Source organism: Miniopterus schreibersii (assembly GCF_964146895.1).
Source record: "Miniopterus schreibersii genome assembly, chromosome: 15".
In the NCBI taxonomy this organism is placed as follows: Eukaryota; Metazoa; Chordata; class Mammalia; order Chiroptera; family Miniopteridae; genus Miniopterus; species Miniopterus schreibersii.
Genome location: NC_138115.1, coordinates 24,153,429 through 24,170,633, shown reverse-complemented (window position 1 = coordinate 24,170,633; position 17,205 = coordinate 24,153,429). Strand labels below are relative to the sequence as shown.

At 51.2% G+C, this 17,205-nt stretch overlaps 1 protein-coding gene across 3 annotated transcripts in view; it reads left to right on the top strand.

Moving 5' to 3' along the window:
- The window catches only part of SLC6A6 (solute carrier family 6 member 6), a 79,304-nt gene that overhangs the window by 30,943 nt on the left and 31,156 nt on the right, over positions 1-17,205 (top strand). For 2 of the 3 annotated variants that reach the window (XM_081160681.1, XM_081160682.1), the window contains exons 3-5: positions 10,303-10,545; positions 12,297-12,431; positions 13,536-13,770. In XM_081160681.1, coding sequence (XP_081016807.1) covers positions 10,317-10,545; positions 12,297-12,431; positions 13,536-13,770 — 599 coding nt within the window. In that variant the 5' untranslated portion in view covers positions 10,303-10,316. The remainder of the gene's footprint in view (positions 1-10,302; positions 10,546-12,296; positions 12,432-13,535; positions 13,771-17,205) is intronic. The other variant, XM_081160683.1, reaches the window with a different exon arrangement.

The window sequence follows — 17,205 nt, the reverse complement described above, 5'->3', positions numbered from 1 at the left end:
GACTGTTTCATTGTGCAGGCACCAAACTCCCCTTGAGCTCAGTTTCTAAGTTAGGGTGAGGTGAGGGTGGAGCTTGGAAGGGAGCTGAAGAAGGTCCTTCCTCATTGAGGAGAAACGTTTAAAAGAGGAACAATGAAAAAGGGGGGGCTTGTTTACAAACATTTACCGAGCTAGGAGTTTTTACACACTGTAGATGAGATTATGCCCACTTTACAAAGGGTAACAAAGCCTGAGAGAGACGACTTGCCCAAGGCCCTACAGCAGAGCGCCCTGGCTAGTGTCCATGGAGCTGTGTTTCCCACAGAGCTCTGGTGGTAGAGTTGGTTGGGAGTGGCTGGGCTCTGTGTGGGCATGGGCCACAGGTATGCCATTAGCTGGCCTTGCCACCCAGGGCCTGTCTCTCTCCGGTTTCTATACAGCGAGGGAGGGGCTGCTCTTTGTTTGTTTTGCGCAGCCAGTGAGAGGCGGGTGGTTTTAGGGTTCTTACAGCTCAAAAAGGGAAGTTTGAGGAAATGAAAACCAAGCTTTTCTTTTCTCTCCTGCCTCTTTCTGTGGCCTCCAGAAATAATCCTGGGTTCTGCAGAGCCTGCCTCAGGATCATGGCTGACCCCACCCCACCCCCACTTCCGCCAGAACCTGGCTGAGGCCTGGGGTGGTGGGGAAGCTGACAGGGAGAAGAGTGACAGGCCTTGTGGTTGGTGAGTCAGTGCCTGGAGGCTGTTGCCTGCTGACTCACCGCCTGGTGCCTGAAACCAGCCCCTGAGCGCCCAGTAGACCTCATGGCGGCCTTTCTGGTCTCCCTGATCCTTTCCTTTAGCTGAGCTTTGGTTATGGCGTTGGTGTGCGGCATATTCTGGAAATCTACTAAGTGGCATTTGGGGTCTGAGCCCCTTCAGACAGGATCCGAGAAGCCTGACTGCCCTTGGACCCTGCCTTCCTGCAGCGTGGGGCCCAGCCAGCCGGTGTCATGAGACTTCCTCCTTGAAGCCTCCCTCTTGACTCAGACGCATGCTCCTGTCCTTAGGAACTTGTAGAATAATTTCTGTTACTTGGATAAAACGAGCCCCTCCCCGTCTCTGACATTAGCACCTTGAGGGCATGAAGGTGGCCCTGTGCCCCTTGCAGTGGGCCAGCCTCGCAGTGGGTGCACAGCCAGCGTGGGACAGTTGGGGCTTTTCCTCCTGACCAGCTGCAGGTGAGTAAAGGCCTGCTCAGTGCAGGGAACTGACTTGTCTGAGATCGAATAGAATCTAAGGCTGACCCTGTTCTTTCCCAACCTTTGGGCTTCACCTGTGGAGGGGTGAGGGGTCTGGACTTGATGCACGAGAACATTTTCTTCTCTGTGTCATCAGTCTTGTGGCCCTTGGCCCAGGGAAAGGAGTTCCACTGCCTGTCCTTGGCTGGTACCTCATTGCAGCCACCTTCAGCCCATCCCAAGGGACTTGGCTCATGAAGAGGAAGCTGGATGGCTCTGGGTTGTCCGGGGCAAGAACCCAGGCTCTACAGGCCCCCACTATAAAGTTCCCACTAGCAACTGCTTACAGGGAAAAGCCCACCGTTCGCCGTCAAATCCCCTCCCAGAGTGGGAGGGAAGGGGTTGGCCAGGTGGTCAGGGACAAGCTGGGACTTTTAGCCGAATGTCTTGAGCCTTCAGTGGGGCAGAACAAAGCTTTCAGGGGCTTCCACCACCCTCTGGATAAATCTAGGTTCTAACCCTGGCCTCCAGGCCCATCTCCTTTCCAGGTCACCTCGTGCCCTGTCCCCCCTTTTTGTTCCTGGCTTTCTCTGTTCCTTTACCGTGCCCAGTGTGGCCCTTTGCATATGCTGTTCCCTGCTCTGAGAACACCATTCCCCCAGATGTTTGCTACAGTATGGTTAGAAGCACAGACCTTGGAGCCGATCGTCTGGGTTCAAGTGAATCCCAGTGGCGTGACTTTGTGCAAGTGACATCACTCTCTGGGCCTCATTCTTTCATCCAGGCTTCTAAGAGGAATAAATGAGTTGGTGCCTGAGTGGGATGGCGTGGGACTTGCCCAGAGCCAGTCCTCAGTGAGTGCCTGCCGTTATGAAACGTCACCCCCTCACGGGGCCTCTCTGACCACCCGTGCCCCCGTCACCTACACCTCACCCTGCTTGGTTGTCTTCTACGGGCTGGCTCCAATCAGAACTATTAATTCATGTACGTGTTTAGTGTCCGTCTCCCCTTCTGGAATGTCAGCTCCTCAGGCTCATGTCCACACCCCCAGTTCCTGGAGCCGTGCCTGGCACCTGGGGTAGGTTCTCAGTAAATGTTTATCCAGCATTCGCTGCTTGCTAAAGCCCCCTCGCTCTGGTTTTCCTCCGGACATCTGAGATGCAGAGGGGAAGTACCTGCCCTGCGGGACCCAACGGAACCGAAATAGGACCAGATCTCTGACTCCTAGCCCGCTTTCCTGTTTGGGGCATGATTGTGCCAGCTCACCTTCACCTGGAGTTGGGGCGCCCAACCATTCTGTCCTGGCCTCCCTGCCCTTCTCCAGGCCCAGCCCTGCCACAGGGGAGCCCCCTCCGGCCTTCCTCCCCCGCCTCCCCGCCCTGCAGTTTGCACGTCCTACCCTTTGTTTCATCTCTGTTGCCCGCCTGTGGTCTCTGGGCTTTGGGTCAAGGCCTGCCATCTGCAAGGAGATAAGAAAAATATTTGGACCCAGTCCCCAGACCTTTTACCTGCAAATATTTTTGTGAGGGGACAGGGACAAGGTGGCTATACATCAGGCCCACATCCTGCCCTGCTCCCCACCAGCATTGCCCCAGAGGCCAGTGGTTTGCAGATTTTGTCTACCTTTACACGCTTTTTCCTTTGCAAACCGTAGAACAAGATATATGACCTGCTGTGGTGAGTCCCTGTATAGAGGTCACACTTGCTTAGGATAGTGTGGAGTCAGGATTTGGATGCAAATCTTGGACCATTGCCTAGTGGCTGTGTGAGCTGGGCCAGATCTTCCCCTTCTCTGAGCCTCAGCTTCCTGATCTGTGAAAGGGGAGGCTTCTTGAGGCTTTGGGGAGAAGTAAAGGTTTCTGTAGGCTAAAGGCTGAGGCTGAGCCAGGCGGGTGCTCTCAGCGGAGGTGGGGGGTCTCTAAGGGTAGACCTGAACTTTTGTAGGGTGGGAGTTGTAGTTAGATTAGGGGAGGGGGGACCTTGCCCACAGACACTGAATCCCAGATGGATGACAAGCCCTGTCCCCAGAGATGTCATGCTGAAAACAATTCCCCAAACAATTCACTTTCACTAGGACCAGAATATTGTCGCTCATTGTTTTGGCTTTGTTCCGGGCAAAACAATGCCAGGCTTCCTGGATGACCTCACTGGGGCGAGCCATCGGGCCTATGAGGCTGGGCTGGTCAGCATGCCTTTTGCTGTGGCCGCCTTGGGTGACCTGGGGCAATGATATGAGCAAAGAGCTCAAACCGTGTTTGTATTTTGCTCACACAGTGTTTTAGAAATTGGAAGATGTGTATGCCCATACGTCTCAGATTTCAACCTCTCTTGAGAAATTGGAGGAGCTGGCCCCCGTGGGCCCCAATCCCAGTAGCTGGAGCTAAGAAGAGCTGCCTGCGGCTGGAACCCGGGCTCCCTTTTGCCACAGTCCCCACTCTTCCCTGTGGCCTCCCCACTGTACTCCTGTCCTTTGCCTGCCAGGCCCCTGGAGCCTTTGAGCTTTGAGACCTTAAACTTGTCATACCTGTTAGCCTGTTAAGAATAAATAATACAAGATAGAAGGATACAAATCACATGACTCAATCAAATGATTAAGTCTTTTAAAGATGTACCTTTATAAGAAAAAGAAAAACAACTGTGATTAATTTCTACTTTTCAGAAACAGCTACCTAGGCAGAGGGTAAAATAGTGCTCTTAACAACACAACTCACTTTTGGGGGGAAGGGTGCTTAATTGTTAAATGTTTTCTCGGCCAGGATGGTGTGTGGCAGACATTACTAACTGATCCCAGACCTCCTTCTCACTGAGCCTGTCCCTTGCCTGGAATCTGTGGAGACAGTACTCGCAAGAACCCCTTCAAATCCGGCAGAGAAATCTGGGAGCTCTCTCTGTTTTCTAGAGGAAGCCTCCCGTCCATAGCACTATCCGTTCTGCCCTAGTCCATGGGGTTTCATCAGCCTGCCCAGCTCACCCCTGTGGCCCTGGGCACTAACTGCTCCCCAGGTCCCTAGGCCCTGCCCCTTCTCTGTCATGTGGCCCTTCATTTCCCTGTTTGCCCTTGCCTACTTCCCTAATTTGTCAGCCCTGTCCAGTGGCTTGAAGTTGGCTTAAAGGTGCCAGACCCAGTTTTGCTTTGTGAATTTGCTAAAGCCCAGTGGTTGAGAACATGGAATTTAGAAGATAAAACAGACCTGGGAGCCATTTGAAGCTCCAGTGGCCTTTTACTTGCCGTGTGACCCTGGGCAAGTAACTTCACCTCTCAGTGCCTCATCATCAAAACAGAGATGCTAATAACATTGAGGGGCTTAGAAAATGCTTGCAGAGCCTTAGCACGGTGCTGAATAAATGTGTGCAGTCAGTGCCCAATAACTGCAGCCTTATTTCGTTTTCTCTTTTTTAAACACTCAGGATATAATGCCTGCCACATAGCATAATAGAGTCCCAATGTGGTCAGCTATTTTCTTCAATAATAGCTAATATTTATGAATCACTTAGTATGTACCAGGCCCTATGCTGAAAATTTTATAGGAATCATCCTATTTAATTCTTGTGAGGTGAGTTTTATTTTTACCCTCATTTTTTTAAAAATGTATCTTTATTGATTTCAGAGAGAGGAAGGGAGAGGGAGAGAGAGAGAGAGAGAGAGAAACATCAGTGATGAGGGAGTAGTCACTGATCGGCTGCCTCCTGCACGCCCCCGACTGGGGACCAAGCCTGCAACCCGGGCATGTGCCCTGACCGGGAACCGAACCGCGATCTCCCAACCGGGCCTTACCCTCATCTTTTTAACGACGGAGGAAACAGGCACAGAGAAGGTAGTCACTTGCCCCTGGTCACACAGCATAGTCATGACCTCAGAGAGCTGAGAACACTGGCCCTGGAGTGAATAGGGAGACTGAAAAGGAGGGCAGACAAGGATGTCAGCAGTGTGCTTCATTCTACGGTGAGCGTATCAGTCCGGGGGTGGGGGGCACTCAGACCTCAGGTTTGCCCATTTGTAAAATGGGTCTGTCACCCAGGTCTCCTTCCCCAGTTCTGGGATGCTGGGTGCTGCTTGCTTAACCCCCAGAGGTTTGCTGAGAAACAGCAACTGTCCAATCGATCTTAGAGGCCAGCGATGTGATAGGACCTTTTGAAGTTGGAGGCAGTATTCCAAAGAGGAAATAGAAAAGGTGCCTGTCCTCTTATTTAAAAACATGGCAGAAGCTCCTGAGTGGTTAAGTCAGTGACAATTAGAGATTTAAGTCATTGTTGTCTACAGTGTAGCTATGTGAGAAGCTCTTTACTTGAGAAGGTTCAGGTTCTTCAGGGGAGGCTGAGACAGAGAACCCCCCAGCCAGCAGCTGGGCAGCTTGTCCTAGAAAAAGAGGTGAGGGCTTGGTTTTCCCACATCCTTGGACCGAGGTGGCAGATGCTGGGGGAGACAGCCACAGCAGCATCTGCAACTCAATTCAGTGCCCAGCTCGCTGGCCCGTGGGCACCTGGGCCCAGAGGGAGTGGGAGGGCACCGGAGGCAGGCAGGATGCCCAGTCCCCAGCCCTGCACTGCCGCTCCCTCTGTACCTCTGCAGTCCTTTCCCCTCTGGCCTCAGTGTCCCCATCTGCTAATAGTACAGAGGCCTCCTCCTCTCTGAGCTTTGCTCCAATGCCTAAGACCTTGGCCAGACTAAGGCTGGAATTCTGGCTCCAGTCCCCTTCCCTGCTTGAGCCTCAGTTTCCCTATCTGTAAAGCTGAAAGCCCCTCTACAATGAGGATCTTTGAAGAGTGAATAGAAAACTGTTTCAGACAGCTCAGCACAAAGTAAAATCTTAGTAGTTTTCAATTAGGGGGAGCAAAGGAACCTCTCCTGAATCCACAGTGTCACTGCCACCAGGTTGAATCTGTCCAAGTATGTGCCAGAGCTGACCAGGTGATCTTCGTGTCAGCCTAAGGGCACAGCAGGTTCTGGCTTCAGCTCCTGGAACAGAGACAAGGAGCTTTCAGCTGGGCAAGGAGGGAGCCTTCATCTTGGAGCCTCTTTATCAGAGCCGGTCCTAATCGCTTGTAGCTGTAATAATCAAAGAGGAAGCTCTTAAAATGGGGAATTATGTATCACCTTCACTACAAAATAGCCCTGGGCCTGGCGCCAATGAAAACAGCTCTGGCACCCGCCAGCAAGGCAGCGCCTTCTGGGACGCCTGTGGAGGGAGCTCGGTCCTAAGCACTGAATTATGGGGTGGGCTGTTGGGGGTGATGGAGAATTAGTGGGCCTCCCTGAGTGTCATCTGGGATCAGGCTGGGCTGGCAGAGGGACAGCAGGAAGCAGAGCCAAAAATTCAGGCACATCATGGTCACTGTCACAACCAGTTTCATGACCTTGGGAATGTCACTTGGCCTCTCTGGGCTTTTCTGATTTCACCCTGAGTAGGACTGACCCCAAGGTCAGGTTGGCCCTGCTAATAATTATAGCAGTAATAACAACAGTAATACTAGGAGCTACTATTTAAGGAGTACTTGCCACATGCCATGTACTGTTGTAAGCACTTTCTATGCACCTCTCTCATTCAGTCCTCATAATATCCCTGTGAGGTGGGGACAATTATCCCCACTTTACAGATGAGGGCCCTGAGGACCAGAGAGGTTGAATAACTTGCCTGAGGTCACCCAGCCAAGAAGTGTCTGTCAGCTTCCAGGCCAGGGCTCACGCTCTGATTCCGGCAGGGGCCAGGCTATCCTTGGAGGGCCTGGAGCGTCCATGCAGGGTATCTGAGCCTGAGTGGGGATGAACTAAATCAGTTGTGTGGGGCTAGTGTCCCAAGGAGAAGGGGCTGCACTGGGAGCCGCAGTAGCCGTGGGGAGGAGCTGGTGTTTTCTTTGGGGAGTGGTGGGGGATTGGGTGGGAGGGCATTATGATCTGAGTGTACTTTATAAGTTGCCTTTAGCTGCCTTGTTGAGAATAGATTGGAGGGTGGGAGGGTGGGCAGAGTATCGGCAGGCAGGCCTGTGAGGAGGCTGCTTCCCATGCCCTATGAGGACTATTGGGGCCTGGTGGTTGCCATGGTGACGGAGAGAAGTGGGTGGATGCCAAAAATGTATGAGCCAGATTCCACTGTCTTTCTCCTGTGGGCTTCTGTAGGTGCAGGGCTGGTCAGACACCCATAAGGGCTCAGAATGAGCCCCCTGAGGGGGAGTTGGGGTGCCTGCCCCTGGGCATGACCTCCTCCAGGCCTGAGTGAGCATTGGATGAGGCCATGGAGGGTGGCTTGGCCTGAGGGAGCCAGAGGCAGGGCTGCTGGTCTTGTGTTCTCGAAGGGCAGGTGGGCTGTGATTGTAGCAGCCACAGGTGGACAGGTGATGGTGAAGGAGGAACCCATCTCTGGATACACCCCAGGAATGAGGATGGGGAAGCCCCCACCACACCAGGCACATGACAGGTCCCAGCTCTGCCCCATTCAGGCCCTATTCCCATCTAGGCTCGGCCACAGGGGTTGGAAAGATGGGGTCCTGAGTGTGGAGAGCAACCTGGAGGCCTCGCCTTGTAGGAAACAAGAGGCTGGAGCAGAGAAGGTCTCAGGGAACTTGTTGCTACCGCTCTCCCCCCCATGTTTCTAGAAGGTTCTCTGAGTGCCAGTGTGGCAAGTGGGGCTGGGGGTCCAGAGGACAGAGCCAGGACCCTCAGGGTAGCCATGGGGAAGCAGACCCCAGCTCCCAGTGGGGAAGAGCTTTCGTCAGTCTCAGCTGCCTATGTGAGCAGAAGCTGGCCACCTCCCCCTCCATCTGGCTGACCTTGTGAAGTGCCTTCCAGCTCTGAGACCCAAGGAGAGCCCAAGAGGGCGGAACCAACCTTTCTTGGAGGCTCAGGGGTCATTCCTTGAAAAACATCTTCACTAGGAGGGAGGTGAGTCCTACATCCTCCAATTATGCTCCCATCCAGCCAGCCCACAATGGGTCGCTCAGATAACCATCGGGGGCTGCACAAATTAACCCTGGAACAATGCTGGCTGCTTGGGCTATTTTTACAGTAGCCGTACGCCGGGCCGAACCCCCGTGTCGCCCCGAGGGAGCAGGGCAAAGAAAGGCCATGCGGATGCCGCCACCAGTCTGCGCTCTGGGAGACAGAGGAAGGGCTCAGCGAGCTGCCCGGCGGCTCCAGGAAGCCTTTTCTTGGTCTGCTCACCACCAGATAGCAAAACAATCGGGGTCCCCCACCCCGAGCCAGGGAGAGGAAGGAGGTGTGGGGGAAACAGGGGTTCTGTTGTGCTTTTGTGCCTCTGCTCCTCAGAGCACGGCCCCTGTGGGCCTGGCTTCTGGGACTAGGCCAACACGTCCCCTCTCCACACCCCAGGTCCTTGGGCAACCCCCACCTTGCTCTGCCTTGGACAGCTTTCTGAGCCAGGCAGCATGGAATGCAAGGCTCTGAGGCCCAGGGACTCACCAAGTACTGTGGTTGGGAACTGGCCGAGCCGAGGTTCTCACTAAGCACCAGCTGCTAGCAGATCCCACTCTGGGAACCATCTACCCAACGGTTCTTGCTTGATGACCTACTGTGCACCACACTCTGGGCAGATAGCAGTGGACAAGATAGGTCCTTGTCCCCAGGGAGGCACTACTCTAGTTGAGGAGGAGACAGTTAACAAGAAAGCAAGGGCATGAATCAAGACATTTTCACATAGTGCCAAGCAGTTTGACAAGACAGACTCAGATGCCCGCTGAAGATGTCCTGTAAGCTGGGTGGTGAGCTGGCCCGGGTATGCCCATGTGATGCGGCCGCATCTGGTCCAGCTGATGGTTGTCCAAAAGAGTGTGAGCTAAACATGGCCTGAGCTTCCATTTTTTCAAGAGAACCTAGAAATCTTGACTTTTCTCTGAAATCTGATATTTTCAGAGTTGGCCACCAATATTTGGAGCATGAAGACAAGTTGTGTCCCAGGCTGCTTAGCTCTGAGCCGGTCACCTTTGCCATTGTCCTTTTCATTCTGCAGGTGGAGAAATAGGCTCAGAGAGGGGTGGGTAGACTCGCTAGCTCTGGTCCTCCAGTTCATCTGCCTTCTGCGGCCTTCTGCCATGCAGGGGTAAACCCCTGAAGGCACCCTTTCCCTCTGGGCTGGGACTCACGATGCTCTTGCCCTCAAGGCTGAGCTACCAGGGAGAGTGAGAACTCAGAGACCTGAGGAGGCACAGAAAAAAGGGCCTCCTCTGGCTGGTGGCAGATGTCCTCTAGAATGGGGTCCAAGTAGGGGTGGGCTGAGAGTCACCACAAACAGCTCCTGGAGGAGTAGGGATTTGACCTCGTTTGGGGCCTTCCATTGTCAAACCCATCAGGAGTCAGAGGACAGGGAGCCTGGATGATACAGGGGTCGGAGCAAGCCAGAGAATGAATAGAAAGGGGCGATAATGGAGATTAACTGGCTTTCTTACATAATCCTCACCAGAGCAAAACCCTTATTTTTTATGCTGCAGAGATGTGACTGACTAATGCATTGCAAATATATTTCATAAACATCCATTTTCCATACTTTGATGGAAATCCCATTTTCAAATATTGTTTCCATTCCGGCCTGAAACCCCATTCCTCATTCGTTTCATGTTTATCCATTCTTTAAACAGTTAGGCGCAGGCACCTCCTGTGCAGCAGGCACTGTGCTGAGTCACGAGTGAAATGGGAGCTGTCATTTTCTATGCAAATCCGAAATTTAGAACGAGTTTCCATTTCTAGAAAATTCAGGCAGGTGTTATTTGGAAGGTACCTTAGAAGTGCCTGGGATGTGTCGAATTTTGTAGAGATGATGCCAAGGCAGGGGTGGCTTCTCGCTTATCTGCCTGCAAGTGCAGGATGAGGTATGACATTCAAGCACGACAAAGGTGGATCCCTGGTGCTTCTTTTCAACAGTTTCTGGAGGAATGGAATCTGTCAATTTTTGAATCATTAGGTCCGTTATTGCCTAGAGGTGGGTCTGAATCACCCTGGATATTGTCAGATCAGTGGACAGACAGGGGGATGGCAGGCCCCCTGCCACAGGCCTGGGCAGGTCAGAGCTGGCCCATGTGTGAGAAGGGAGAGGTTGTGTTGAAGACACACAGGCTGTTCCTTACCAGCCACACACTGGGCTCTGTTTTGTCCCCCATAGAAAGCGAGGAGGAGATGGCCACCAAGGAGAAGCTGCAGTGTCTGAAAGACTTTCACAAGGACATCCTGAAGCCATCCCCAGGGAAGAGCCCTGGCACGCGGCCTGAGGATGAGGCTGAGGGGAAGCCTCCACAGAGGGAGAAGTGGTCCAGCAAGATCGACTTTGTGCTCTCCGTGGCTGGTGGCTTCGTTGGTTTGGGCAATGTCTGGCGTTTTCCGTACCTCTGCTACAAAAATGGTGGAGGTGAGTCCCGGCGGGGCAGAGAGAAGGGTAGGGCCAGAGTGGGAGCGGCCTCTCGTGCCCTGCTTTCCCGAGTCCCCACCGCAACCTCCCTCGGGCAGCCTGCGGCACCCTCGCCCGCTGCATCCCGCCTCAGAGGCAGGAGAGGAGCATGCCTGGGAATCAGGTGGTGTTCTGTCAGGGTGTTACTGTGTTACCTTGAGAAGATTCCTTACCCTCTCTGATCCTTCAGTTTACCATCTCTGAAGAGGGGTGATGATGAAGCCAGGCCCATATCCCCCAACCTCCGACACTAACACGTTCCCATCTTAAATTTCCTCTTATGTCCATGCCTTGTGACTCCTCCTTACATTATATCTTTCCTAATATTTGCTTTGGTTTTTCTAACTTAAACCAAATATAGTTCAAAAACAAGCTTCGTTTCCTCCCATAAATGGAAAAGCAGTATCATTTGCCATAACGGAAAGGTATCCAGGAAAAAAAAAATACAGTGAAGATATTTTTTTATTTTATTTTTTAATTAAAAAGTAGTTTCCAGTTTTATTAATGTATAACCTTGTATTAGTTCCAGGTGTGTAACATAATGATTTGATATATGTCCATATTCCTAAATGATCACCATGATAAGTTTAGTTAGCATATATCACCTCACAGTTATACATTTTTTCTTGTCATGAGAACTTTTAAAATTCCTCTCTTAGCATCTTTCAAGTATAATACAGTATTATTAACTATAATCACCACGCTGTACATTCCACCCCCAGAACTTATTGTCTTGTAACTGAAAGTTTGTATTTTTTCGCCACCTTCACTCATTGGAGATATTTTTTAAATGTAAGGTCTCATCTGGTTGGTTGCAGTTTTTTTTGGTTTTGTTTTGTTTGTTTTTGTTTTTTTAACCTGAAGGCTGTGAGCTAGAATCTTTCCCGTTGGAGGCGTCCAGGTCAGGCAGCATGTGCTGGGGACTTTCTTGCTGTGCAGTAAGAGGGGCCTGAAGAGCACTGGGTAGGGAGAACTGCCTGTAATCGAGGGCTTATCTGCCAGCAGAGATGGGCGTGCTGCATACAGCCCGTGTTAGGAGAATGACCTTTCAGGAAATTCTGCCTTAGAGTCTGGTTTCTTAACCTTTTGTAGGTCTCAGGCGCCTTTGGGACTCTGATGAGTGTCCTAGACGCTCCCCAGAGCAAAGCGCATACACATAGACCCAAGTTGCCCACAGTTTCAAAGGGTTTATGGACCCGCTGAAGCCATTAGTGGACACCAGGTAGGAACCCTCGCCCCAACTCTTTGCCCCTCACTTCTCCCCTGGCTCCCACCCCCAGCTGGAGGCGCCCTTCCTAGCTAGTTTGTCTCAGCTTCCTGCCCTGGGAAGGCCTGGGGACAGGTAGGTGAAGGCTTCAACAAGGAGGTCATATTTGAGGTGGGTCTTAAGGGCTGAGCAGTCCTTCTTCAGATGGACAATGTGGGGAAGCCAGGCAGGCAGTCGGCACAGCTTAACCAGAGGCTCAGAGACTGAAAGCACCTGGTAGATTTGAAGAAGGTGAGAGGGCACACTGGAAAGGCAATGCCAGTGGGACAGGTGGGCAGGGCCTGGAGAATTTTCAACCACGCCCAAGAGTTTGGCCTTTACCCTCCCATCCCTCACTCATTCTCTCTGGTTCCATTGGCTGGGAGGGCTTGGGAGCGAGTACCTGCGGCCTTGGCCCCTGTGACAGCCACAGCCTGACCCTCACCCCACTCTGCTCTCTCCTCAGGTGCATTTCTCATACCGTATTTTATTTTCCTGTTTGGGGGCGGCCTGCCTGTGTTTTTCCTGGAGGTAATCATAGGCCAGTACACCTCTGAAGGGGGCATCACCTGCTGGGAAAAGATCTGCCCCTTGTTCTCTGGTGAGTATGGGACAAAGGTCACCCGGGGCCTGGTGTTCATCGGTTCAGCAAATTTTTATTGAGCACCTGCTGTTTGCCAGGTACATTGAAGCCTCATGCAAGTCACTTGGCACTGTGCCTGACACAAGGTAGCAGCCAGTACATGATATGTGTGATACTGTTCAATACGTACTGGCTGTTCCCACCTCTCTGGGTTGTTGAAGGCTAGAGAAGCTAGTAGCTGCTTAGCAGTATAGTGCAGAAGATAAGCACTAAGATTCAGGGGCCTTGCTGTCTGGGTTCGAGTCCCTCTTCCTCTTGCTAATAACTTGTAACTTTGGGAAAGTCACTTAATCTATTTGTCACTTAGCCCCTGTGACAGCCACACTTAATCATCTGTAAAATGGAAACAGTATGCCTACTATGAAGACAAAATGACATGGTCATGTAAAAGTGCTTTGTCCACGTAGTGAGCCCCAAATTAATGGTACTTTATTATTATAACATTTAGTCCTATGTCTAGTATCCAGTATGCATTCATAAGATAATACTGTTATGATTATAATTGCCAAGGATGGGAGGATATATGTCTACTTAGTCATCCAGATAAACCTATCCCTGTATCACCCGTCAAACCTTTCTTCATTAAACTAGTCAATTTAGTTAGATTATCCACCCATTCGTCTCTCCATCTATCCATCATCCATCATCCATCTATCTACCCATCTACTCGTTCATCCATCTATTCATCTACCTAACCTTCCAGTCAATCCCCATCCATACATCCATCCACCCAACAAATCAAATGTCCATCCATCCATCCAACATCTATCCACTCAGCTATCTATTGGTCCATCTAACCATCTATCTAGCCATTGAACCATCTAACCATCCATTCATTGATCTCTCCTACCTCCATGCATTCTTCAATTATCCAAGTATCCCATTTATCTAACCATCCATTTTCTCACCTATCCATCCTTCCAGTCATCCATTCATCCTACAAATATTCGCTGGTCACTGTTGAAGGTCCCGTGGGGGGTGCCACTGCCTTCCATTGTAGTATGTAGACGTAGTGGTTCTGGCCTTGCTCCTGATGCCCATCTTGCTTGTCCACACCCACAGGCATTGGCTATGCCTCCATTGTGATCGTGTCCCTCCTGAATGTGTACTACATCATCATCTTGGCTTGGGCCACGTACTACCTGTTCCAGTCCTTCCAGTCGGAGCTGCCCTGGGCGCACTGCAACCACACCTGGAACACACCCTATTGTATGGAGGACACTATGCGCAAGAACAAGAGCCTGTGGATCTCTCTCAACACCAGCAACCTCACCTCCCCTGTCACCGAGTTCTGGGAGTAAGGCCTGCCTCACTAAGGAAGGAGGGGATGGGTGGGGGCAGAGAGGACATCCTGCTCCCTCATCTTCTCCCCAGCAATGTGGGAGTCTGTATCTTGTTGTGGGATTGGGGAGAAGGTGGGTAAAGATTTGGAGATAAATCCATGCCTTTGGTCTCAGACAGGCCTGGAATCGAGTCCCAGTTCTGCCATTTTACTGGCTGTTTGACCTTCAGCAAGTCTCTGCCCCTTTCTGAACCTCAGTTTCTTTAACTGTCAAATGAGGGGAATGAATCGTTCCAACACTCATGGGATCTCTATGAGGATTTTTTCCCAAAGGCAGGTATACTTATATTGTCTGAAAATGATATCGTTTTCTTAATGTATTTTAGAAGAAATGTAGTTAGCATATCAAACCTGTTATTGCACAGAGAAAATGCATATATGAAACTGAAATAGTTAAACAAGTTAAGAGGTGAGTAGATAAAGTAAAAATTATGTGTCAGTTAGCTTTTGCTGTGTAACAAGCACCCCCAACTTGGTGGTTTTAAACAACAGCCATTTATTTGCCTCAGTGTTCTGCTGATTGGTAGTTTGGGCTGAGCTTGGCTGGGCAGTTTTTCTGGCCTTTGCTGGGCTCCCTCATGGATAGGTCACCTGTAGGGCACCAGGGGATTGGCTGCTTATTGACTGGGTTACCAGGGTCCATATGGTCTCATCACCCAGCAGGTGCTACCCTGAGCTTATTCAGAGGCAGCTCGACATTCCAAAGCAACAAATGGGAAAGTCCCAGTATAGGAGCACTCTTTTAAGCCTCTGCTTGTGTCATTTTTGTTAATGTCCCATTGGCCAAAGAAAACCACAAGACTAACCCAGATCCAAGCAAGAGGTGGAGAAATAGATTCTGTCTCTTTATGAGAGGAGTGGAGAATTATGGGCACTTTAACCATTTACCACACTATTGTCAATAGGAGTATACACGTAGGACGAACGTCAGGCAGGCAGAATGTGGAGGGACTTGAAGTTTGGGTACCTCTTAGCTGATATATGGGAAAGTTCTTCTAAAATAGTCCTTGGAGTCCAATTAAAAATATATTAGTGCATCGCTTCCCGTGCTCTTTATGAGCTATTAAATGGGTGCAGCCCCCGCTATCTGGAAATAACTGAGATAAAGCCTTGGAGGAAACTTGAGAACCCAGAAGCAGGGAATGCAGTTAAGGAAGCAGGTGGACCCTAATCATCACAAGATGATTCTCCCTCTCTTTTGTGTGTGGCTTTGCTGTTTCCAAGGTGTGTCCCCACTTCTTAGAACCTGGCCCAGGAACAGGCCCACAGAAGAGGTTGGTCCCAGGCATGCTTTGGGGCTGGAACTGGGATATAATAGGCAAGGTCAGTCAGTCCTCACTTGAGTAGTGCATGTCCCTGTCATGACACATGGGCCTTTCAGTATATGCCCGCCGGTCCCTTGGGCTGCTTGGCCTGGGGCTCTTTATGTGTACGTGTTTTCCACTTACAGACAAAGAGGGCATTACAAGCACATTCATCACCCCCTCGGCTCCCTACCCTCTGGAGAGCTGAGTTTACAGACAAAGAAACTCAGCACTGCATTCTTCTCACTTGAATGGGGCCTGAGACCACAGCCCTGTCCGCTCTCTGCTGTTCCTGGCACAGCCCGATCAGCTGGGGCCTGCCCCACCCAGGACACTGGCAGTCTACCAGCCACCCGGGCGCCTGCTGGGGCCTCATTCCCTCAGGCATAGATTGGCTGCCTGGGTTCAAACCCCAGCTCTGTCACTTCTGGCCTGGCCAGGTGCCTTTGCTTCTCTGGACCTTGGTGTCCTCACCTGTACCTGGAGAGATCATAGCACTGTCCTCCCAGGGATGTAGGGTTGCCCTAACCTGAGAACCTGTGTGATTAAATATGGTCCTTTGTTATTTATTTAGTGTCCTCATAGTGGATAAAACTGCTCCTCGGGGGCATTTGGAACTCAGTGATATGGCCTTCAGAAGGACTAAGAATGGCCCCCTCTCAAATGCCCATATTGCCCCCATATTGCAAAGGGCTTCCTCTTTGCTTGACTCCCTGCCATCTTAGGCCTGAGGGCTCTTGAGAAGACGCTCAGGTGAGCAATGAGGTCCTCAGGGTGTCCAGTCCTCACCCATGCCTTCTTTCCTGCCTGTCACCCATATTGGGCACTACTGGGGGATTCTGGGTCTCTTGCCTTCCAGAGTCTCCATTCCGAGTGCCCCAGTTCTCCTTCTTGGCCCCAAAGACATTAAGAAAGTGTTTATATTTGCAAATTTCCTGGTCCTGCAGACACCTTCCCAAGCGCCACATGATCCAGATGGGTTTGCTCAGTCCAGACAGCTCTGGCCTCCTATCCCATTTCAGCCTTTGCACCCCCTCCTCCTGGGTTCCAGCAGAGCTTTGTAAGCCCACCTGAACGTCCATAAATAATTTGCCCCCTTTCAGAACACTGGAGGACTGGAGTCCATAGAGGAGAAGCCTGGAAAGCAGGCCTAGGTGAGAGGACCCGACCTGCTGCCAGTGAGCTGGGCCAGGGGCTTCAGCTCAGGGCCACCCTGAGTTAGGCACAGTGGACAAGAAGGGCCTGGTGCCTGCCTTCAAGGGTCTCCCGTTCTCTTGGTCATAAAAAAGGGGAAAGAGAACTAATGTGGAATGACTGACTCCCATGAGCACTGTGCCAGGGACTTGCCCCTATCCTTTCATCTTTGCAGAGCTCCTGTAAATCAGATGACTCGCAAACTGCTTTCTACCTCAAATCTCACACGCAATTCACAGGTCCTCCTGGCTCTCCCTTAAAGTATATTCAGAGTCTGATCATCCCCACTTATACTGCAACGCTCTCCCTCCGCTTTGGGAACGCCATCATCACTCTCCCGGACCCCAGCACTGGCCTCTAACTGTATGCCCTGCCTTTTTCTTGCATCTCTGCAATCAGTTGTGAATCCAGGCATGTCATTTCTCAGCTCAGAGTCCTCTCATGGCTTTTGCCATACTGTGATCTCCCTTAGCCAGAGAGGATTTTAAGTGTTTCAACACAGTAAGTGCTCACTGATTGCTGATTCTTACTAACTACACATCTGCATGCACTTGACTGTGTAGCCTGGAGCAGCAAGTCACTACCCCTCATTTCCCCATCTGCAAATGGCTGTATAAGCTGGGCTTTGAGGGATGAGTAGAAGCTCACTAGGCTGAAAAAGAGAGAGAAAAGACATCTGGGCAGAAGGAACATCCCGTGCATCCTGAAAGCACACAACTGTTTTGGAAACAGCCAGTCATTGGTTGGGCCAGAGCACAGGGAGAAGGGCTGAGGCTGCGAATGTTAGGCTGATTTCGAGCTTTGTTCTCTAGAAGCGGGAGCCATGGAAGGTATATGAGAAGGGGAGTGACATGATTGAATCTGTATTTTCTGGACATCACTTAAGCAACAC